The sequence below is a fragment of the Antechinus flavipes genome, chromosome 1 (genome assembly GCF_016432865.1).
Source record: "Antechinus flavipes isolate AdamAnt ecotype Samford, QLD, Australia chromosome 1, AdamAnt_v2, whole genome shotgun sequence".
Lineage (NCBI taxonomy): Eukaryota > Metazoa > Chordata > Mammalia > Dasyuromorphia > Dasyuridae > Antechinus > Antechinus flavipes.
In genome coordinates, this window is record NC_067398.1 from 645546587 (window position 1) to 645572021 (window position 25435).

The 25435-nt window shown below is 39.6% G+C and overlaps 1 protein-coding gene across 1 annotated transcript; it reads right to left on the minus strand.

Moving 5' to 3' along the window:
- Positions 1-22036: 22036 nt before the first annotated feature.
- On the minus strand, positions 22037-25140 carry LOC127547882 (tripartite motif-containing protein 43-like). The gene has a single exon (XM_051974973.1). It carries the CDS (start codon positions 23983-23985, stop codon positions 22588-22590), a length of 1398 nt encoding a protein of 465 aa, XP_051830933.1. The 5' UTR covers positions 23986-25140; the 3' UTR covers positions 22037-22587.
- Between the last annotated feature and the right edge of the window lie 295 nt (positions 25141-25435).

The following is a 25435-nucleotide window of genomic DNA, read 5'->3' on the forward strand; positions in this document are numbered from 1 at the left end:
TAACAATCTGCTCTATGCAAGTCATTTCACTCTATGCTGGGGGAGTACCTTGATATACTGGGCATCCGCCACTATGGATCTGTGATCTCATCAGTGTAGACATCACCCAAGAGATAGAGATCTCAGAGGTTCATCCATGCCCGCCCCAAACAAGCCTGTTCGACTTGGTCCATATCCTCCCACAAAGGCACTGCAGATGGTCCACTCAATGTACAGGAGGAGGGGGGGGGGAGGGGAAGGAACCTTCCTTATTTCTTTGACGTCAGTGGATGCCATTGGAGGACTGAGAGACTTTTTTTTAAAAAAATTTCTTCCTTTATTATTCCTACATTTAGGGTAAAAAAAAAAAAAGTCAATATTTATACGATTCCATTCCTTCGGTTATATGAACACTTTGGGGTTACTGGACAAGAATTTCACATAGAGAGCTGAAAAATCATGTGATTGTTAGCATTCTTTACTTTGTTTCCTGCCAATCTGTAATACAGATGTGGAAATGGACCACATAGAACTAGACTATTTTGTATTTTTCTTTGGTCATTGGGATGTAAATGGCCAGAGAATTTATCCCAGAAGAGTCAGTCTAGTGATAATCAATCTCTCTGTACTTGCCTGGTCCTCCAAAAGAATATTCATCCCATTATCTGGATAATATTGGAAGCCTTTCTTATTAAAGGACTCTAAGAGCCCAAGAAAGTTTTTCTAATGTGGAAGCTCATGAATTTCCATCTGTGTGTTTTGTCAACAGGAAATCACAACTTCATAAAACGTAGGCAAAAAACTAGGTTTATTATAAGAGAAATGAACATGCCTGTGGAAACCTATTCAAATGCAAAGAATTCACAATCCAAATAGAAGCTTGCAAACTTATGACAATCTAACATATGAAGGAGGAGAAAGCAGAAATCTCCTAAATGGGAGTTGCATGAGAGAAGGAAAGGAACAGTAGGGGTGAGAAAAGGACTAAGTCTATTCCAAAGAGGAAAATCAATATGACAAAAATGGCATTCTTTTCCCTTGTGAACTGCTAGACCATGAGGATAAAAGGGTCTGCCTATCTACAAGGGTCCCAGCCAAACAATAGTTTCTCAGTCTAGTGCAGGCTGACTGGAACCCATCTTGACTCTCAAGGACATCCAGGGAATCCAGCTTGGGGTACAAACAATACACTATATCAACTGGTGGTGAAAAAGCTTTGTCCTTGACATGTCCAAAGTTGTTTTTTTTTTTTTGTTTGTTTGTTTGTTTTGGCATACTCTGGGTCCAGTATTTCTGGAAAATATGGCAACTCAAAAAGATAAGTTCAAGGGCTTCCTTAAAGATAGCTTCCTGTCATTATCAGTTGATTCCAGTTAGTCAAAATTAATTAGCTTTTAGGATGGAATATTTCACTATATCAGTATAGTTAGTACAGTTGGTGCAATACATTGTATCCAGAAAGTCTGTGTTACACTCTTCTTCTAGTACATGCAGAATCCAGGAGAGAGGGAGCTCAAACTTAGGAAGAACATGGAAGTTAAATCACAGCTGCTGTGATTCCTGAAGTTTTTTTGTGGGAATTCTCAAGATGGTCTTCCTTGTTTTAGCTGTGAACAAATATTAATTTAAATTTACTTAAATGGATATGGAAAGAGTTTATGACTAAACAAGAGATCAAAAGGATGGCAACAGGTAAAATGGATAATTTTGATCACATGATATTGAAAAAGCTTTTCCAAAAACAAACAATGCAGCCAGAATTAGAAGGAAAGCAGAAAACTGGGGAGAAATTCCTTACCGAGTTTCTCTGACAATGATCCCTCTTCTTAAGTGTATTGGGAACTGAACCACATTTATAAAAGAGTGATTTCCCACTTGATAAATGGTCAAAGGATATAAAAAGGAAATTCTCAGAAGAAATCAAAGCTATCAATAGTCACATGAAAAATGCTTTAAATTACCAATAATAAGGGAAATGCAAAGTAAAACAACTCTGAGGAATTACACTCACACCTATCAAGTGGACTAACATAAAAGCAAAATGACAATGTTGGAGAGGATATGGAAAAATAGGGACACATTTCTACTGATGGTGAAATTGTGAATTGGTCCAACCATTTTGGAGAATAATTTGGAACTATGTATAAAACACTGCATGCCCTTTCACTTAGCAGTAATATTAAGTGTATATTCTATGAGATCAAAGATAAATATTTACAATAGATCTTTTTTGTTGTAAAAAAGAATTGAAAACTAAAGGGATGTCCATCAATTGAGGAATGATTATAGTATAGTATTATAATACAGTACATACATATATAGTATACTATACAGTATAGTATAATAATATACTATTATACTGTAAGAAATGACATAGGGGACGATTTCAGAAAAACCAGAGATGATTTATATAAATTGATACAAAGTGAAATAAGTGGAACCAGAAGAATTTTATACACAGTAACAGCAATATTTTAATGATAATAAACTATGAAAGACTTAGCAACTCTGATCACTATAATGATTCGTGACAATTCCAAAGTTCACATGAACTTTGTCTAATTCACTTTTTGGGAAATGTCTATTCACTTTTTGGGAAAGAACTGATGAATTGAGAGTGTGGAGTGAAACATAATTCTTTTCACTTTGTCTTTGTGCAACATAGTTAACATGGGAATGTTTTGCATTTCTTCTCATAGGCAATGGGTATCATCATATTGCTCAATGGAAAGGGGGAGGGATTCATGACAGATTGAGAATTTGGGAATTAAAATTAAAAGATGTAAAAGAAACAAAACCAAACCCATTTGTTAGCATCTACTATAGCTGGCTTCAGACCTCAGTAAACAGCTTCAACCTGAACTTCTTCCCTATCAAATGTATTTCCCAAACCTGATGTCAGTTCTCAATTGGAACAAGGGAAGAGCCATGGATCCAGGATATGCAGGAACCTGAGGAAAGAGTCAAGAGATGCTTATAGAGATGAGTGGTGAGACTCAGCCATATTGAGTCAGAGGGACAGAACACCTATTTGCTATACTGTTGTACAATATTCATAGAGGGAGGAGCCAAGGCAGGTACTTGGAGGAGCTGTTTCCTGTACTTGGTGGAGCTGTTTCCTGTACTTGGTAACAGCCTCTCCTACAGGAGAGATCTGGTGAGCCTCATGCTCTGGTTTTCACAGCATTGTAACTAAAAAAGTCTTACCAGGGCTCTTCTTCCTTAACTCTGGAAGGATCCTTCTCAGGAACAGCTCTGGTTCTTATAATTCTTGCCCCACATTCAGGCACCATATGATGGAAAATATAGAAAAGCTGCTGGAATACATGGGAGCCACCTGACAGTGGTTGCTGGAGATCCAAACCAGACCTGAAGAATGGATCTCCTCTTGTGAGAGGATGATAAAGAGACTGAGAGGCAGTTGCTGTTCTCTGACCTCTCTGACTGAGAGGCCTTTGCGTTGTCTGACCTTCTCCTCTTTCCTCTGCCACCAGTTTATCTCATTCCCAGTCTGCAACACCTGTGTCAGCAAAGGCTGCCTTACAATTCCTTCAGATATTATGATCCATACCTGTGGAGGCTCTCGGGGAATTGACCTGTCCCTTAACAGTAGATAGCTAAAAAACAATGTTAATTGAATTGAGTAAAATAATCCTCTAAAGAATGCAACAGGATTGGGAAAGGAAGAGCTTTTTTCTGCTATTCTACTTATTTCTCCATTTGCTCAAGTATTGACCAATATTTCTAGAGCTTCCCTGGAACTCCCTAATGTCAGGGGCTCCTGTAAGGGCTACTATAAGTATTGAGAGTGTGATGGGACTGAGAAGGGAAACTTTCACATGCATTATCCTGATCTAAAAGCCTCAGGAATTATTGACAAGGGACAGAGGTTGGTCCAGAAATGGGGAAGCAAGGAGGTCTGATTGTGAATGAAGTGACTTCTTAGGGGAAAGGATTCAAATTATATTTAAGGGACATGGTGGTGAAAAAGAACTGGAAGGATTGTGGGCAGACTTGTGAATTGTATCTGAGGAGTGTTTCAGTTAATTTATATGGAGACATGGATAAGTTGAGTCAGTATGAGGGGGCAAGGGTTAGTGAGGAGCTGGTGAATCCTGATCTACTCTGACAGTGGTGTTCCATGTTTAGGTGCTAGCATGGGGAGGGAGAAAGGAGCATCTTATATAAGCCACATTTTGAATTTCTCAGAAGGCACATTTACTAAGGCTCAACTTCCAGCCAGAACTGGAGTTTGAACCTTCTGAATTTAGCCCAGACTCACTTCACAATAATTTTTTTTTTTTGTTTTTGACTTTTTTCCCCCTTCTTCAGAGTAGAAATTCCTAGACAAAAGCTGGTTAACTTCAACCGATCCCATCATATTTGGTTACTTTGGGGCCCCTGAGTCTCTTCTATGTCAAAATCTCTGATCATTTGAAGTGAAGTTACTTGTCCACAGACACAACTAATAAAGGGAAAGGAATATTTGAAGTCACATCTCTCTTCAGTGTCTGAATCTAGGCATTTTTTTACTGCTCCACTGGAAGCCACAGAGGCTCTGTGGAGGCTGGAATCAACAGATGAGGAAGCAGCAAGAAAGCATCTGGCTTCCAAGAACTCAACTTGACCTCTTGAGTTTCTGGGTAATTAATAATCAAGTAACTAATCAGACTTGCCAGCAATCAATAAATTGATAATAGTGGTTCTTTGTTGTAACCAAATACATCAAAGGAGAGTCTGAAATGCCTTAAAGCTCCTCTGAAAGGGAACTCCCTGACAAGTGAAAATCTACCCTGATTGGTGGACATTGATTGAGGAGGTAAACTTCAGCTCCTCTTGCCGAGAATGTGGCTTGATCATGAGGCTGAATAGCTTCAAGGCACTTGCATAGAGGAATCCAAGTCAGCCAGGATTCCCCTTCATGAGCTAGGTTGCCTACTTTCTGCTGGAAAGGATCAAGAAAAGGGGCTCCCCGCCCCCCCCAGGCAATTCTCTTTGTACTGTGAACAGGCACTTGGTCTCCCAGTGGGGTGGGTCCTTCCTACTCAGATAGGGAATCTGTGCTTTAAGGGCTAGGAGCTATCATGACTCTCAGAGGCTGAGTGAATTTGGTCTTGACAGGAATGAAAGGAAAAAGGGAAGAGGGAGTCCACAAAAATGAAAATTAATCATTAATAGAAGAGTATTCTGTCACCTGGAATTTTCTCACATTTCTTCATGTTACATATATGGGAGATATTCCTATGATGATTTTTATAATTCTGTAGAGCCAGATTTGCAAAATACTTTATATATATATATTATCTTCCTGGATCTTTACTATAATTCTTTGAGGTCAATGGCATTTATAAGCCTTGGCTCCATTTGAGACATAAATTAAGGCTTGGCAAAATTAATGGTTCTATCACCAAAAAGGTTGAGAATTTGGATTGAACTCAGGTCTCTCATGAAGCCAAGTCCAATATGCTATCTACCTCATCATTCATTCACTTATTGTTTTCAGTGAAATAAATATGCCATCGACAGAGATAAAAAGAAAAGAAATGCTACCATTTGATCACACTAAGAGTCCTTTTTGAATGCATCTCAAAACGCAAGGAGGCATTTATATGTTATGCAGGTAACTCAAGGCAAAATTTTTTTCCAAGTTTCTCTACCAAGTTTACTCTACAGGAGTAAGAAACACTCACTTCCTTTGGAACTTTGTATCTTTAAAAGTTTTTCTAGGCACTGAGAAGTTACATGACTTAACTATCATTATTATGATCCAGGAAAGGATTTGAATTTAGGTCTTCTTGACTTTGAGCCCAAGGTCTGGTTCCACAAAAGTGATATTTTCTTGTGGCTTTATTTTACCCTCTTTTCCTGTAACTTTCAATTGCATAATAAGGTGGACATTGGGAGAGCAAATTATGTGTACCCCCTCAGAAACCCCCTATGTTTTAAAACAAAAGAAAGGGGGAGAGGTTCTGCCCAAAACATCTTCTTGTAGGATTAGATCAACTCTAATTACTTAGCAGTTAGTAAGGATTCCAACAGTATATGTTCAATCCTCCATTACTTTCTTAGTGGGAACAGAGATATCTTTGTATTTTAAGCCTTGCTTGAAGTGAACAACTCTCTTCTAGTGAACAGAATTTATTTTTTCCTTCCAAATTATCTGATAACCCTACAAATTCATCCAGAAATGTGTAACTCTGCAAGATTATTTTCATCCAGCTCATCTCCACTGCATTTTGACTCTCTGAAAATAGAGAAGTGAGCCCAGTTAGGCTGTTCAGTTTAGATTTTAAATCTGAGCCATCCTATTGTGATCTTAGGTTGCCTTTATCAAAGTGTCCACACTATTCTCTGCCTAATCAACCCAAATATGAAATTTTATATTGAGGTTGATGCAGTTTGAATGGTCTCAATTCCTGATAGGCAAGAGGTTAGTGGCAATGAGAGTTGTTAATAATCCCCTTTAATTTGGCCGCAGGTTTAGAGTGAAAGAATTCACTCATTCCTGAATTATTAGTTGCAAAATAAAAGTTTATTGTTGGATAGAAATCACTTTACTAAGAGACTGACTTCTATAGTGGCAAAAGTATGGGAAAATGGAATTTTGGCACTGAGAATGCTTTCTCAGTGGGCAGAAGGATGCTAACAGCTAAGTGAGCTATCTAGGTCCATCTGCAAAGAACTTGGTTGAGAGAAATTGTTATATTGAGCATCTTGGTGGGGGCTGGGACATCCCAAGCAGATCAGACCAGATGGGGGACTGGGACAGCCCAGATCTCCTATTGGAATTAACAACATTTCAAAGGGGTGATTTGTGACCAGGATTTCTAATTGAATCAAAGGTTCTGGCATCCTGGAAAGATAACTTGTCTAAGGAGGACATGCCTTCCCCAGGAGGAAGAGCTGGGAATCTGAAAGAGATCATAGATTTAAAAAACAAAAACAAAAAAACGATTTCTTAAAGGGAATCTTTTCAACCTACTTCAAGATTTGTTTGGATGTTACTTTCTGAAGAGAAAGTTTACAAAGTAGTTTTTCCTGGGAAAAGAAAGCAGAAAGGGTGAAGGAACTGGAGATAACCCTGACTACTTTAAGAAACAGAAAATGTTTATTTTGGAGGAGACTTGATCAAAGTTTTCTATGTATTTAAAGGACTTTTATTGTAAAGAGGGATTAGATTTGTTCTGCCTGACCTGAGGATAGAAGTTGCAACAATATGCAAAATTCAATTAATTTCAAGATGAGTTGGGGGAAACCATCAGGAAATATTAATCTTTAGATCTGTCCAAAGGTATAGATAGGGTCTGCCTCAAAACTTTTCAAAAGAAGTCTGTAAACTTCTTTGTAGAAAGGATTTTGGTTTACAGGATAATGATCAATTCTGAGTTTCTATAAGCCCTCAGTAAATATTTAAAACTAATCTGAGCAATTAGTTATTTGCCAGCCACCAGCTGGCTATATTTACCTGCTACCTTCTATGTAAAATAGTCATATTTTTGCTAATCATAACTCACTGATCACTTTCTGTCTTGTCCGTGTAGCTTGGTTGTATTGTTACTTTATCTCTGTCCTGGCAATAATTTTATTTTTTTTCATAATTATAACTTTTTATTGGCAGAACCCATGCCTGGGTAACTTTTTACAACATTATCCCTTGCACTCACTTCTGTTCCCGACTTTTCCCCTCCCTCCCTCCACCCCCTCCCCCAGATGGCAAGCAGTCCTTTACATGTTAAATAGGTTACAGTATATCCTAGATACAATATATGTGTGCAAAACCGAACAGTTTTCTTGTTGCACAGGGAGAATTGAATTCAGAAGGTATAAATAACCCGGGAAGAAAAACAAAAATGCAAGCAGTTTATATTCATTTCCCAGTGTTCTTTCTTTGGGTGTAGCTGCTTCTGTCCATCTTTGATCAATTGAAACTGAATTAACTCTCTTTATCGAAGACATCCACTTCCATCAGAATACATCCTCAAACAGTATCGTTGTTGAGGTATATAATGATCTCCTAGTTCTGCTCATTTCACTTAGCATCAGTTCATATAAGTCTTGCCAGTCCTCTCTGTAGTCATCCTGCTGGTCATTCCTTACAGAATAATAATATTCCATAACGTTCATATACCACAATTTACCCAACCATTCTCCAATTGATGGGCATCCATTCATTTTCAGCTTCTACCATTATAAACAGAGCTGCTACAAACATTTTGGCACATACAGGTCCTTTCCCTTTGTTAGTATCTCTTTGGGGTATAAGCCCAGTAGAAACACTGCTGAATCAAAGGGTACGCACAGTTTGATAACTTTTTGGGCATAATATCAGATTGCTCTCCAGAATGGCTGGATGTATTCACAATTCCACCAACAATGTATCAGTGTCCCAGTTTTCCCACATCCCCTCCAACATTCCGCATTATCTTTCCCTATCATTCTAGCCAATCTGACAGGTGTGTAGTGGTACCTCAGGGTTGTCTTAATTTGCCTTTCTCTGATTAATAATGACTTGGAGCATCTTTTCATATGTCTATAAATAGTTTCAATTTCTTCATCTGAGAATTGTCTGTTCATATCCTTTGACCATTTATCAATTGGAGAATGGCTTGATTTCTTATAAATTAGAGTCAATTCTCTATATAATGAGGCCTTTATCAGAACCTATGACTATAAAAATGTTTTCCCAGTTTATTGCTTCCCTTCTAATCTTGTCTGCATTTGTTTTATTTGTACAAAAATTTTTCAATTTGATATAATCAAAATATTCTATTTTGTGACCAATAATGATCTCTAGATTTTTTTTGGTCATAAATTCCTTCCTCTTCCTCAGGTCTGAAAGGTAAAACTATCCTATGCTCTTCCAATTTATTCATAATCTCATTCTTTATGCATAGGTCATCAACCCATTTGACCTTATCTTCGTGATCAGTGTTGTGTGGGTCAATGAATGACAATAATTTTAGAATCTAGCTATGTTTTTTTATTAGGGTAAATTCACTCCACTGTCCTCTATCCTTTTATTGCTAGTTTCCACAATTTCTCCTTCTCTTTAATCTATGTTAATTGATAAGGAAATAAGCTCCAAAGGGAAGTACTTGACTAGGCCTCCACAGAGAATTTATAGCACCATCTGCCTAGTAGTACTCCTTCTACCACCCAATATGGATGAATGATATAGAAACCCCAGTAAAGATCCTTCTTTAAAAACCTCATCTTTGTCCTGCTCTGCCCCTGAAGTAGCTGGGCAAAGCTTTATGCCTTTTTCTCTCTACATCTTACAGATAAAGTGGAGTCAACCCTTTGTCCTGTCTCTTTAAACACCATCCTCCCAGACTTCTCTCCATCACAGGCCCTCTCCCCTTTCCTATCTTTATGTTCTACCTGACAATGCCAATTTCCCAATTTTCCTCAGAATTGCCTTGAACCCAAACTTCTACTTTCTAACAAACCCACCATATGATTTGGTTCTAATGCATAGCATAAATGCTATGCACAATAAATTTCTGACAGTGTGCCTTAAAGCCAATGTCTTTGAGGTTTTTGTGCTTTTTGATCTACTTATTGGGGGAAAAGATTTATATATAGCACTCAAGGTTTATAATTTTTTTCCCTGAGGCAATTGGGGTTATGTGACTGCCCAGGATCACACAATTAGGAAGTATTAAGTGTCTGAGGTCAAATTTGAACTCAGGTCCTGCTGACTTCAGGGCTGATGCAGTATCCACTGCACCATTTAGCTGCCCTGATTTACAATTTTTTTTTTTTACAATCTTGATTTAAAATTCCATATCAAGATTTTCTGACTTTAATCTATCTGCCACAATTAATCATCTAATCATTTAGTTTTCAGTTCTTTAATACACTTACCATGAAGTTCTTTCCATTAATAAACATCCAATGGCAATATTACCAACAGAACCAAATAGGAAGAAAAAGAAAGAAAAATTCCTTTTAAATCACTGCAGATGAAATGGACCAAGATAGACAGCTCAGACCAGATTATTTAATTTAAAACATCCTATAATAGCTGGCCAGCCAGGACTAACCTCTACTAGACAGCCCAGAAGAGATCACCCCCGAACTTTTAGAGAGGTACACTTTTAAGTGTGTTTGCCACATCCGGTATAGCCTTGCGGTTACAAATTTCAGAAATCACTGACACAGTTTCTCATTTACAATGGGGATATGTCTGGATGTGAGTGAGTAATGGAAGCTGTCGACATGTTTTGCAATGTTGTCCTGACTCTGTTAGGCACACACTTCTCAGAAAGTCTGGGACTTCAACTGCTTCTCAGAAAGTCTGGGGTCTCATGAACTGGGGGATGGGGCCCAGTCTGAACATAACACTTCCCTTAATTTAGTTTGAGCAATGTCTGCCTATAAGCCTGAGGCCCCTTGACCCAGGGACGAGGGGGCCAGTCTTTTGTCCATTTCACATACAGTATAAAATACTTGGGAGACTACCTTAAAGACATATTCAGGAACTATATGAATACCATTAGAAAAGACTTCACACAATTAGATTTGAACAAGTTCAGAAATATTAATTACAAAATCAATATAACCTAAATAGCTACCCAAATTAATTTACTTATTCAGTACCACACCAAATTACCAAAGAATTGTTTCATAGAACCTGAAAAAAATAACAACAAAATTATCTGGAAGAGTAAAAAGTCAAGATAATAATCTTATCAAGGTTATCTATGAAAAAAAAAAAAACATGAAGGAAAGTGGCCTACTAGTATGAGATTTCAAACCCTATTATAAAGCAGTAATATCAAAACAGTCCTGTGCTGGATAAGAAAGAGTGTGGTTGATCAGTGGAATAGAGTAGGTACACAATATATAAATTAAATGGTCATAATGCTCTAGTATTTGATAAATCTAAAGATCTAAGTTTTGGGGGCAAGGATTCATTATTCAATAAAAACTGGAAAACAGTCTGGCAAACATTAAACACAGACAAATATCCCCCACCTCAAGCCAAAAAAGTTATAAACAGTGATATTATAAGGAAATTTGGGGAATGTGGACAAAATTGCAGATCTGATCTATAGATCTATGATCTATGGATAATGAAAGACATAACTAAACAAAAGAGAGAGAGAATCACAATTGGTAAAATGGATAATTTTGATCACATGAAATTAAAAAAAGCTTTTGCAAAAAACAAAACCAATGCAGCCAAAATTAGAAAGAAAGAAGAAAACTGGGGAGGGGATTTCTATTACAAATTCCTCTATAAAGATCCCTTTTATTAAGTATATAGGGAATTGAGCCACATTTTAAAAATAAATTTTATGAATGTATAAATAAGAACTATTCCCCAGTTGATAAGTGGTCAAAGCAAAAAAAAGCAGTTCTCAGAAGAAATCAAAGCTATCTGTAATCACACAAAAATGCTCAAAATTACTAATAATCAGAGAAATGCAAAGTAAAACAAATCTGAGGTGTCACCTCACACATTTCAAATTGGCTAACATCTTAGAAAAGCAAAATGACGATGTGTCCCGATAGGGACACAATTTCACCATTCATCAATGGTGAATTGGTCCAACCATTTTGGAAAATGACTTGGAACAATGTCTAAATCTCTGCATACCCTTTGACCTAGTAATACCATTAAATGTATATTCCAAGGAGATCAAAGAAAAAGGAGGACCCATAGGTAGAAAAATATTTAAATTAAAAATATTTAAAAATATATTTAAAAAATTAAAAAATAATACAAAAATATTTTGTAGAGTCAAAGAACTGGAAACTAAAGGGATGTCCATCAATTCAGGAATGGTTAAACAAGTTATAATATATGAATATGATAGAATGCTATTATAATGTAAGAAAGGATGTAGAGATGGTTTCAGAAAAATCTGGGAAGATGTATATGAATTGATACAAAGGAAAGTAAATTGAACAAGGAGAACATTATATACAGTAATAATAATATTTTAATGATGACTAACTATGAAAGACTTAGTAATCAATATAATCAATATAATGATTTATGACATTTTCAAAGGACACATGACAAAAATGTCTATTCATACTGGTTAGAAACCTTCACACACTTTACAGGTTTAACTCAGTATCAGAAAAGTCATGCTGGAGACAAATCTCATGAATGTAAAAAAAAAAATTTCAGTCACTATTCATGACTTTGACATCAGAGAGTTGATACTGTAGACAAACCATTTAAATTAAATGAATGTGGAAATAAATGCTTTGGGTAGAAAATCGGTCTTTAGTGAACCCCAAAAAATTCATACTGGAGAAAAGTCATTTATGAATGGAATAAATCTGGGACCTACTTCAATCAGAGCTCCATTTTTTTAAAAAAAAAAATTTATTATAGATTTTTATTTACAAGATATAAGCATGGATAATTTTTCAGCATTGACAATTGCAAAACCTTTTGTTCCAATTTTTCCCCTCCTTCCTCCCCACCCCTTCCCCCAGATGGCAGGTTGACCAATACATGTTAAATATGTTAAAGTATAAGTTGAATATAATATATGTATACATGTCCATACAGTTATTTTGCTGTACAAAAAACAATCAGACTTTGAAAGAGTGTACAATTAACCTGTGAAGGAAATCAAAAATGCAGGCGGACAAAAAGAGAGGGATTGGGAATTCTATGAAGTGGTTCATAGTCACCTCCCAGAATTCTCTCACTGGGTGTAGCTGGTTCAGTTCATTACTGCTCTATTGGAACTGATTTGGTTCATCTCATTGTTGACGAGGGCCATGTCCATCAGAACTGATCATCATACAGTATTGTTGTTGAAGTATATGATCTCCTGGTCTTGCTCATTTCACTCAACTTCAGTTCATATAAGTCTCTCCAGGTTTTTCTGAAATCAGGAGGAGGACCAAAAAGTCAGAGCAAGGAACAGAGAGCACACCCAGTCTCTGGCTGTCGCCATTTCCAAGGGTCCCCAAAGCTTGTGCTTTAGGTGCAATCAGCCGGGCCATTGGGCAAGAAATTGCCCTCAGAAGAGCCAGCCTCCAGGCCCTTACCCCAGATACAGATGGGAAGGACACAGACGGGAAGGACAGAAGAAGAGCGACTGTGCGGAGAAGGGGAGGACCACGGCCTCTCCAGGCCTGGTCTGACGGGGCCCTGGGCTTGGCTATGGCCCCCCTACCTCCATCAGCGAAGCCGAGCCCAGGGTGACCTTGGACATAGGAGGTACACCAGTCTCTTTCCTCTTTGACACTGGGGCTTCTTTCTCTGTTCTGTTCAAGCATTAGGGTCCTACTCACCCCTCCCCCCATAAGGTGATGGGAATTGAAGGGAAACTTAGACATTGTTTGGAAACCTTCCCCCTGCCTTGCCCATTTGGGGACCTATTGTTTCCACATTCATGCTTAATTATCCCTTCCTCTCCCAGCCCATTAATGGGTAAGGACTTGATGATGAAATTAGAAGCCCAGTTCTCTCTGCTGAGGCCTCCAGATAATCTCTGTGCACTCCTCTCCAGATCCCGCCCCCCCCCCACATTCCCTGTGAAATCTGGGGGGAAATAAACTCTTCCGTGTGGGACCAGGGCATCCCTGGGAGAGCCACGCATGCGAGTCCAGCCCTTGTCAGATTAAGGGATCCTCGTGTATTTCCTCACAGGCGCCAATACCCAATTAAGCAGGAAGATAAGATAGGGCTGCAGCCTTTGATTGACAAGTTCCTTAAATTCAAACTCCTGATTCCCTGCCACTCCCCTTGTAATACTCTGATTCTTTCCATCACAAAGCCAAATGGAGATTACTGGCTAGTGCAGGATCTTAGCAAGATAAATGAAACAGTTGTTCCAATCCTGTTCCAACCTGTATACAATTCTCACACAAATTCCAGGGAATACACAATGGTTTTCCACCCTGGACCTTAAAGATGCCTTTTTCTGCATCTCTCTGCATGAGGACTCGAGATTCCTTTTTGCCTTTGAATGGACTAAGCCAGGGGAACTTCCTCATCAACTAACTTGGACTGTTTTGCTCCAGGGCTTTCTTGACAGCCCACATTTATTCAGCCAAGCCCTAGCTAAAGATTTGCAGGACCTTAATCTGTCCAGCAGTAGTCTTATACGATATGTGGATGATATACTACTTTGCAGCCCAACCAGAGAAGAGTCTCTGACAGTGGCCACAAAGACCTTAAACTTTCTAGCCTCGAGGAGGTACAGGGTCTCCCCACCAAAGGCCCACATTGCCCACCAGTCAGTCAAATATTTGGGTCACAATCTCACCTCCACCTCTCGACCTCTAACAGAGGAAAAGAAACAGATTATTTTAAGCCTCCCAGAACCTGCCTCAAAAAAAAAACAGCTGCGAACCTTTCTCAGCATGGCCAGTTTCTGCAGGATCTGGATTCCTAATTTTGGGATTATTGCCAGCCCCCCCCCCCCCGAGATTCTATTCAAGGTCCTGATACCCTTCCTCTTGAATGGGGAGCGGAGCAGGTCAAAACTTTTAAAACTCTGAAAGCCTACCTTCTGAATCCAATTCTCCCTGTGCAGCGGGAGAACTGTTCGGTTCTGCAATTATGTATTGTATCTAGGATATACTGCAACATATTTAACATGTATAGGACTGCTTGCCATCTTGGGGGGGGGAGGAGGGAGGGAGGGGAAAAAACGAAACATGGGTGATTGCAAGGGATAGTGTCGTGTAGAAATTGTCCTGGCATGGATTCTGTCAATACAAAGTTATTACTAAATAAAATAAAATTTAAAAAAATAAAATAAAATAAAACTCTGAAAGCCAAACTGACCTCTGTTCCTGCTCTTGCCCTGCCTAACTTATAGAAACCCTTCACTCTGTATGTAGATGAGAGGCTTGGACAGGTGTTGGGAGTCCTTACTCAGCTTCTAGGGCCAGACCCCAGACCCATGGCTTATTTTTCAAAGAAGCTGGACTCAGTCTCCCCAGGATGGCCTTCCTGTCTCAAGAGCAGTGGCTGCCACAGCCCTGTTAATTGAGGAAGCCTCCAAACTGACCCTGAGTCAGCCATTAGAGGTTTTGACCCCACACAGAGTCCAAAGCATTTTAGAAGCCAAACGGCATCAGTGGCTCTCAAGTGGGAGGCTCACTAAGTACCAGGCTCTCCTGCTGGATACTCCTGATCTGTCCCTCCAAGTCTGTCGCACTTTAAATCCTGCCACTCTCCTCTCCGACGTCTCTCAATCAGAAGAGATTGTCTATAATTGTGAGGAAGTTATAGATTCTGTCCACTCCAGCAGACCTGACTTAAAGGACACCCCCCTTGAGACCCCAGATGGGGAGTGGTTCACAGATGGGTCGAGCTTTCTCAAGAATGGGGAGAGAAAGGCGGGCTATGCTGTGGTGTCTCTTCACAACACCCTGGAGGCCAAGCCATTGCTTCCTGGCACCTCTACACAGAAATCGGAGCTCATAGCACTAACCAGAGCATTAGAACTGGGGAAGGGGATGAGAGTCAACACCTACACTGATTCCAAATATGCTTTCCATATTTTACATGCTCATAAAGCTATTTGGAAAGAAAGGGGCTTGTTGACAACAAAAAACTCTCCCATTAAACATGCAGGAAAAATTATGCACCTATTGCAAGCTGTCCGTGAATCTAGAGAGGTCTTGCTCATATTCTGTAAAGGGCACCAGAGAGGAGATTCATTTCAGGCCAAGGGAAACAGGCTGGCAGACTTAGCTGCTAAGTCTGCTGCCATTTCACCACTGACTGTGGTACTTTTAATTCCCCAACTGCTTGAGTCTTTTGTTCCTTCCTATAGCACACAGGAAAAGGCTCTTGCAGAGGAAAGGGGATTCACCCTTTCCCCCTCCAGTTGGTTTCAGACGCCCCACATGTGCAAAAATATATCAACTCTTTGTGATGGCCAAGAATTGGAAAATGAGTGGAGAATGGCTGAATAAGTTATAGTATATGAATATAATAGGACACTATTATTCTTTAAAAAAATGATGAATAGGTTGATTTTAGAAAAGTTTGGAATACTGACATAAGCTGATACTAGGTGATTTGAGCAGAATGAGGAAAACATTGTACCCAACAACAGCAAGTTTGAATGATGATAAACTGTGATAGACTTAGCTCTTTTCAGCAATTCAGTGATCCAAGGCAATTCCAAAAACCTTTGAAAGGAAAATACCACCCATATCCAAAGAACTATGCAGACCAAATGCAGATTAAAGCATACTATTTTCATCTTTGTTTTTTTCTTTCTCATGATTTTTCCCTTTTGTTTTTTTCTCCAACATGACACAAATGGAAGTATGTTTAAAATTAATGCACATGTATAACCTTAAAAAAAGGAAAATTAAAAAAAGAAATATGTCATAGAAGTGAACAAAAAGGAATACTACCACTTTATCACACTAAAGGTTTTCTTTGAATGAATCTCAAAAACCAAGGAGCTATTTATATTCCCCAGTAGTCAGAAAATCAAGATTACTATCAGGAAGTGATCTCAGAATGCATCAAGTCTAATCTCATCAAGTCACATATTATAATGGAGTAGGATTTTTAAAAAATCAGTTGCAATACATAGAGTGTTGGTCTTGAAGTCAGGGAGACCTGAACTCAATCCTGCTTCAATCACTTACTATCTGGGGGATTCTGATCAAAATCATTTGATCTCAGTCTCAGATCCTTCCTCTGTGAAAAGGGAATTGGAAGAATACCTGGCTCATTAGGTTGTGGTCAGAATGCAATGAGGTCACAGGAAAAACACATTTCAATCCTTCAAAGCACTATGCAAATACTAGTTAAGATTATGACGGAGACAATTCAAAACAAAAAAATTTCCACGTTTCTCTACTCGTAGTAATGGGCACTTCCTCTGGAACATAGCATCTTCCAAGAGTTTTCATAGGCCCTGAGATGTTAAAGGTAATACACCTAAATGTATTCTTAAAGTAACACATTCAAATATGGTCCAGGAAAAGATTTGAGCTTTTCTCAGTGACATGAAAACAAGTTACTGTCTACTACATCTGTCAGAAGAGGCTATATTGCATAATGGTTAGAGGGCTGGGCCTGGAGTCCTGAAGAGATCAAATAACTGCCTACATGATGGTGACAAATGACCCATCCTCTCTGATCTCCCAGAAACTAAAGTCAATATCCTTCATTTAAATCAAATGACTTAGATTTTATCCAAGCATTCTGTAATATTCTATGTTTGAATAAGTTGGTTCTTTTGACAAGCAGAATGATTTCAGAGATACCCAGACTTTCATGAACTGAACCAGATGAATGTTATAAACAGTAACACAACAATATTGTTGAAGAATTGTGAATGGTTTAGCAAATCTTAGCAATATAATAATCCAAGATAATTCCAAAGAATGAATAATAAAGCATAATCTTCACCTCCAGAGAAAGAAGTTATATGCTATTTTCATCTTTTTAAAAGTTTATTCAAAGCCTCTTGTATAAAATGACTAATATGCAAATGTTTTACATACTTGCATATGTATAATCTATATCTGATGCTTACCATCTCAGGGATGGAGAAGGGGAGGGAGAGAAGGATAGAAGTTATAACTCAAAATTTTAAATAAAGTTTTTAAAAATGGGGGGAAAGTTAGTTCTCTTTCTTTTTTTTTAAATAACTTTTTATTGACAGGTTATTTCTCTTTCTAATAGATGTTAGGATTTAGAGGTGTAAAAAGAATGTAAAACTGGGAAACAATAGTCTTCCTATTCTATGAGATATTTGCAATGAAGTAGCTAATGATCTCCAACTTTTTCCTTCATCCCTATTCTTATCTATATTGGCAGAAGGAGAAGTAGCAGCAAAATTAACAGCAGCAGAAGCATCATCTTCATCAGGTAACGTCAGAATCCCAGAGATTCTGCTCATCAAAAAAAAAAAAAGGATTGATTTGTCTGTCTTCCCCCATTTAGGAGTGCTCCCCATTGCATTTGTTCTAGGACCCAAATGAAAGTGTTGTGAACTCTAAACTAGCTCATTTTGTTGTCCTTGTTAGGAAATGCTAAAAGAGGCCCATCCTGTTCCTGTTATAAACCATAATCACCCATATCTTGTTAGCATATTTAAGTCAGTCTCAACTGTGCCTCACCATGCAACTAGTCACACCGATAAGAGAGCCCATGCAAGAGTGTCTGACTAGGCCTCTCCCTCCCACCTTCCAGTTCCTGCCCTTATTCTGTCCCTCCCCTTAAGTATTGACTAGTTAACCCTTCCAAAAAACACATTGCAAAAATCATGTTTTTTCCAGGACCTTTTCACATGAATAAAAGGTACCTTCTGGCTATAGGAACACTGTTGTGATTTCATCACATGTGCACTATGAACAGCTCTCCCAATCTACTTTGGGAAAGGAGGAAACACTAAAGCCAAAATGATGTTATAGTCATATCATGTCTCCCTTCCAAGGCTAGAGATTCATCAGAGAGATAAGTGAAAAGTGAGATTATTTCTTTGTGACCAAAAGAATCTACCCAGATTTTCCATATCTGGAAGAGAGAAACACTCAAGGAATAAGTGCTCTTAAATGGCCACTCCCAAGCCCATATAGACACTTTAGGTAAATGCAGCCCACGTAGACATCAGGGAATTTCAGTCTAGGATATGCAGATACCCAGGGAATGTGAGAAGCATGTCAAAGGGCATGGGGAATATTTGGAAACTAATTTTATGATCCCATCAACATTAAATAATTTCTAATGTAATAAGGGGGCAGCGAGGGAGCACATACCTGGTTTAGAATGAGGAAGACTCTCTCCTGAGCTCATGTCTGGCTTCAGATATTTAGTAGCTATGGGACTCTGAGCAGTCACTTTTCTCTGCATCAATTTCCTCATCTCAAAAAAGAGCAGGAAAAGGAAAAGGTAAACCATTACAGTATTTTGGTGAGAAAATCCCAAATGATAAAACAAGAGTTGGACACAAATGAAATGAACAAAGGTAAGGGACAAAGGAAGATTTAATATAATTCAAGGAATATAGGACTAGAAAATATTGAAATCTATACATCTAACTGGAATATGACAAATTCTTGGAACAAGTGTGAGATATGATACCTTGTGTTTCCCCCAGAAACACACAAGTAAGAGAAACAAGCTGTGAAGACAGCCTACTGTTGTAGATATATCTTGAATTTACAATTAAGACCAGACTAAACTAGCTAAGGGTCATGGAGACAGGAAAGTAGGGTAAAGTTGGTAGTTTAGCTTCACTACACATGTTTAATTGCTTTATGAATATTAACTTCTCTCAGGAGAAGCTTAGGCTCATTTTAATAACCATACTATGCATGTAATGGGAGGGGGAACATATCTAGAGGTAGCAAGTAGAGCAGGAAGCTTTATCTCCTATAATACCTCCTTGCACATAAGGAAATAGGGAATAGGGAATAGTGCTTGATCTTCCTGTCTCCTGGTGAGTTTCTACTCTATAATGAGACAGACCTACTTCTGCAAATGTCTAATAAAGCAGACTTTTAACACCACCCCCTTCTGAATCCAAGAGTTATTTCTCACATAAGAATAAGGAAACTATAGTCCTCAAATGAGAGGTTTTCATCCATTTTTAACTACTGAAAGAGAATTGATTGTGAAAATTCCTAAACAGACAGGATCCACTGAGGATAAGAGGGTGCAGAATACTTGGGAATGATTTCCTTCAGCTTGCAGGGTAGAAAGCAAATGTGCTGAGTGAACAGGACTCTTCATCATGAAATAGGTGGTCCTTCTTCTCTTGGAGGAAGGCTGGAAATGGAATGACCATAGTCTGGGAGCCTGGTGGTAGTTAAAGAATTCCTCTCTGGAGAAAGGCTCATTGAGAGGAAAAGCAACAAGCACAAAGATGGGAGTCCACTAGACAGTCATGGGACCAGGCTTACTTCCTGGAAGTGGGGGGCCAGGAGAAAAGATGGATCTTTCCCATAAAGGACACACTGGCTCTGTCTATTAGTACTCTGCAAAAGTTGGAAGCTGAACTTTTTGACCAGGTCTTCAGTTGTGCTAGCTACTCATTGATTGGAAGTAATGCTCTGATCTGCCTACATTCAGGACAAGAGAAAAACAGGGTTGCTGCTCTATAGTTGTAGGAGAGATATTCTCTGCAAAAGCTGTATCCACACTGGATCATACCTCCTACAGATGTTACAGGTGACATCAGTCTGCATTTTCTGCAGCATTTCTACAGCAGCATCCATTCTTCTCTCTACAGTTGCTTCTCTTCTGCAGTAGCTGAGATAAAGAGATTTCACTGCCAGTCAAGACAATGCTTCTGAGCAGAAGGATGCTCTCCTTTTATAGGAGGTAGCTCTGCCCCTCTGAAGCCTCCCAGAAGTGTGACTCCCCTGGCCTGGAATCCTGCAGTTCAACCTGTCAACTCTTCCTGGTTGTAACACTCTTCCCCTCCACACCTCTGGTTGTCACCTTTAGGTTTGCACCAAGCTGAGAGAGCTCCTGTGTCTGCAGGGAGCAATGCTAGGAAAACATGGAGGTTTAGCTCAATGATTTTCAAATCTGATTTGTGCATAGACTTTCAGGAGACAGAACATTCTGTAGCCAGATTCTTTCCTTTTCCCTTCTACACCCAATCAGTTCCCAAGACTGATCAACAATCCTCTGCCCCTTTCCCTTTCAGTCTACTTATGGAAGGTCACAGAAGTTGTGATTTTGAGGATATCTACCTCTTTAGTCATTAGTACTACCCACACATGAAGACCATGCCCATGAGAACATATCCAAGAGCATATCCAATGGTCATTCTCTGCTTTAAGAGGAAAGTCACCACCACAATGGGGGTCCTTGTGACCTCTTTGATTTGCAGTGACTTCTGTCTCTCTGCAAAGTTCCCTCCTAGTCCATCTTCTCCACAAACAACTTGAGTATTGAAAATGTCTAAAATGCTACTACTGGGAATAACTGAAAAACAGGCTTGTTTCTTATGTAACAACAACAAAAAATTGTTCCCACTCTTACTCCAAAGCTAAGTTTTTTCCAAATACATATAAAGACAATTTTTAATATTCATCTTTGTAAAACCATGTTCAATTTTTTCTCCCTTCCTTTCTCCCCTCCCATCCCCTAGAGAATAAATATCTGTTTACTCTCCTGACATTTGTCAGGAGAAGTTATATTTCATAAGAGAGAAAGACAGAGACAGAGAGAGAGACAGAGACAGAGATAGAGACAGAGACAGAGACAGAGCTTCAACATGGAGGATTTGTAGTAGGTACAAAAGTGGATGTTGGAATATTCATCATAAGATTAGGGTACAGGCAACAGATCAGACATATTGGAACAGGTTTTATGAAGGTAGTAATATTAAATAAAGTTTGTAAAGTAGGAAATTAATGGTTAACAGCTTTAAGTAGTTAATAAAAGCTATATTTTGATTTTTAAAAAATATTTTTGGGCTTCTAAGATAAAATACAAATTTTTCAGTTTATAATTTAAAATTTATCAATCTGCCTTTCAGCTTCTATTTTATATTATTTCACTTTTAACTATATTACTTCAGGTCCTCAAAATTTCAACTAGAAAGGCTTGTTTGCTGTTCCCCAAACTCATAATTTCCTCTTGTACCTTTTTGTCTTGTTATACCAAAAGTTCTCAAACTTTTATTATCCCCTTACACTGTAAAAATTGAGAGCGCGTCAGAGTTTTTGTTTCTAGGGCGTATAACAATCTTTACCGTGCTAGAAATGAAATTTTATTATGAAAATAGGTTTGACCTCAGTGATTCTTTCAGGGACTCCCTCGGGCATAATTACGAGCCCAGTATATATACCTGACACTGTCTAATAGAAGGCGACTCTAACCTAAGTCCCTTAAAACAATCCCAACCCTTCCTTCATCCCTAGTTAAAAGCCGTGGTCGGTGGGGAAAACGCGGGAGGCATTTTGAAAGATGGATTCCTCCCAGACTCTCAACTTCCGGGAAACTTCAAAGCTCTTCTATAGGCAAGCCTGGAGAGGAAGTGTGTCTCCGCACTCCTATCCTATCTCCAGGCCCCGCCTCACTTCCGGCGACACTCTAGGAAGCCGGAGAATTTGTCGTCTCGGTGCCCCAGTAGATTAGAGTTACATTTTAATTCTTTACCTACCCGATAGATAAAGATAAAGTCACAAGGACTCCAGGAAGGAAAAAGAAGAGAATAAAGGATAATTTAGAAAGCAGGAATGAAGACCTGTGAGGAAAAGCTTTGGAAATTTGCCCCTCCCTCCCTCCTCCCACACTCTCTAGATCCCGCCCTTATCCCGCCCCTCCCCCAATCCGGTAAAACAGCAGGGGATGCACATACCCTATAATGAGGCGCCCGCCCTTCTGCGAATGTGTGATGAGGCGGACTTTTAACTTCGCCCCTTTCTGAATCCCAGAGTCATTCCTCACGTAAGGGTATGGAAACCACAGCACTCAGATGAGGGTTTTTTTTTTTTTAAATTTTTATTTGCTTTTAACTACTGAAACCGAACTGGGAAAATTCATAAGCAGATAGGACCCACTAAGAGAGTACAGACATTGGTGAGTGATACGCTTCAGTTTGCTGGGGGGGGAGGCAAATCTCCACTGGGTGAGCAGGGAGACACTACATCATCAAATAGGCGCTCCTTCTTCTCTCGGAGAAACGCTCACTGAGATGAAACGCAGCAAGCACAAAGATGGGAGTCCACTGGACAGAGAGTCATGGGACCAGGCTTAGTTCCTGGAAGTGGGGGGCCAGGACAAAAGATAGGTCTGACGGGGGCTGTGAAAGAAATGCGGTGGAACTTATAAATAAGGGAGCGCTGGAGAACGTTGTAAAAAGCAAGACTTCCAGGGCTATATTCCAGGTAGACCCCAACCCTGGGTATAGGGCCTTTCAACCGATGATTCAGTGATCCACAATAGGTTCTGATATAATAACCATCTTCCTTCTTGACACATCGAAGCAAGAAAGCAAAATCAAAGGAGTCCATGTCTCTGCCCCTTTTTCTCCTCAAGTAGGTGGTATAGATCCCCAGTACCCACTGAGGTACCTGACTCACATCCACCTCCCAGTAGTGTCTGCCGGAGCTGAAGGTCTGCTTAGCAACAGCAGCATAGCATTCGGAGTCTTCAAGATGCTGGAGCGCCGCCCAGGCTTCTGTAGCCGTCACACTCCTCAGATCCTCAGCAATACTCACATAGGAAGTGGCTGTTGAGGCGATCAGCCTGATATCCACTCTGAATCGATTGAGCATCTCTATCAGGCCGGGGATAGGATACTCTCTCAGCTCTGGGAGGACAGTCGTGGCCCTTTGGGACAGCTCTGACTCACTCCTTTCCAGCAACTGCTTGGCATCCTGTAGCAAATCCAGATCTGGTAGGTCGCCTGCTTCCTGCAGTTCTAGTGTGAGCTTCTGAAGAGTTTGTATCTGCTGAGTTAGTCTGTCCTGCCTTGCCCTTTTATCTTGTCTTATCCTTTCAATACAGATGGATTCTTGTGCTTTCACTAAGCGGTGCAGTTTGCGGTATTCTTCTTTAATCATACTTCTCCAATACACAGGGCTCTGCTGAGCTAGAAGGCTCTCAGTTTCTTCGAAATGTTTCCCCAAATTTCTCTGCATGTTCTGGAGCTGTTTTCTGTACTTGGGAGCAGCCTCTCCTACAGGAGAGATCCCATGACCCCCGTGTTCTGCAGTTTCACAGCATCCCACACACAGTGGAGTCTGGTCCTGTTCACAAAAGAGCTTGAAGACTTTCCCATGAAGAGTGCACTGGCTCTGTCCCTTAGTGCTCTGCAGAACCTGGAAGCCCGTCCTTTTGACCAGGTCAGTCAGCTGTGCTAGGCGCTCATTGACTGGGGGTAATGCTTCGCTCTGGGGCACTTGCCTGCATTCAGGACAAGAGAGAGCCTGGGTTGCTGCTGCCCTCCAGCAGGAGGAGAGACATTCTCTGCAAAAGCTGTGTCCACAATGGAGGGTGACCGGCTCAGAGAAGTAGTTCCTACAGATGCTGCAGGTGACATCAGTCTGCATTTTCTGCAGCATTTCTACAGCAGCTTCCATTCTTCTCTCTCCTGTTGCTTCTCAGCAGCTGAGATGAAGAGACTCCACTGCCAGTCAAGGCAATGCTTCTGAGCAGAAGGATGCTCTCCTTTTATAGGAGGTAGCCCTGCCCTCCTGGAGCCTCCCAGAGGTGTCAATCCCCTGGCCTAGCATCCTGCAGCTCAACCTGTCAACTCTTTCTGGTTGTAGCACCCTTCCCCCCACCCCTTGAGTTCACACCTCTGGTTGGCACCTTCAGGTTTTCACCAAGCTGAAAGAGCTCCTGTGTCTGCAAGGAGCAATGCTAGGAAAACATGGAGGTTTAGCTCAAGGATTTTCAAATCTAATTTGTGCATAGACCTTCTGTAGGCAGCACTGTCTGTAGCCAGATTCTTTCCTTTTCCCTTCCACACCCAATCAGTTCCCAAGACTGATCAACAATCCTCTGCTCCTTTCCCTTTCAGTCTGCTTATAGAAAATTCCAGAATTTGTGATCTGGAGGTTATCTACCTCTCTAGTCATTTAATTCCACCCACACCCATGAGAACATATTCAAGAGCACATCCAATGATCACTCTCTGCTTTAAGAGGAAAGTCACCACTACAATGGGGTCCTTGTGACCTTTTGATTTGCAGTGACTTCTGTCTCTCTGCAAAGTGTCTCCTTCCCTCTAGTCCATCCTCTCCACAAGCAACTTGAGCATTGTAGCTAAAATGCTACTACTGGGAATAACTGAAGAACTGCCTTGTGTCTTATGTAATGCAATGCATTTCTTTTGTTCCTACTCTTATTAAAAAGCTAAATTTTTTTCCAAATACATACAAAGACAATTTTTAATTTTTCTCCCCTCCTTCTTCCCCTCCCCACCCCCTAGAGACCCTTCCCATCCTCTAGAGAGTAAACAATCCAAGTTAAACATGTGGAGTTCTTTTGAATATATTTCCATAGAGAATATATTTTTACAAACATTTCAGTATATAAAGCACTTTAACTGAATTTTCTTTTTTTACAAATAAAATTACCAAGAGAAGATTTAGTGGATTTTAAAATTTATTTGGCAATTTCTGGTTTCCAGTCCCTCCCCCAACCTTTTTTTCACAAATGTCTTCTTTGAAGGCAGGGTCTAATTGCTTGCCTTTCTCTCCCAATAGTTTTTAGAGTTTCTGCTAAAATTATAGGTAGCTAAAAAACAATGTTAATTGAATTGAATAAAATAGCACTCTAAAGAAGGCAATAGGATTGAGAAGGGAAGAGCTTTGTTATGCTATTCTACTTATTTCTCCATTGCTCAAGTATTGACTAATACTTCTTTCAGGGGCTCCTATCGAGATTACTATGAGTATTGGGAGTGTAATGGGACTGAGAAGGGAAACTTTCATATTCATTATCCCTGATCTAAAAGCCTTTATAAAGGCATTATCAAAATCTTTATCAAATTGTTCACACTATTCTCTGCCTAATCAACCTACA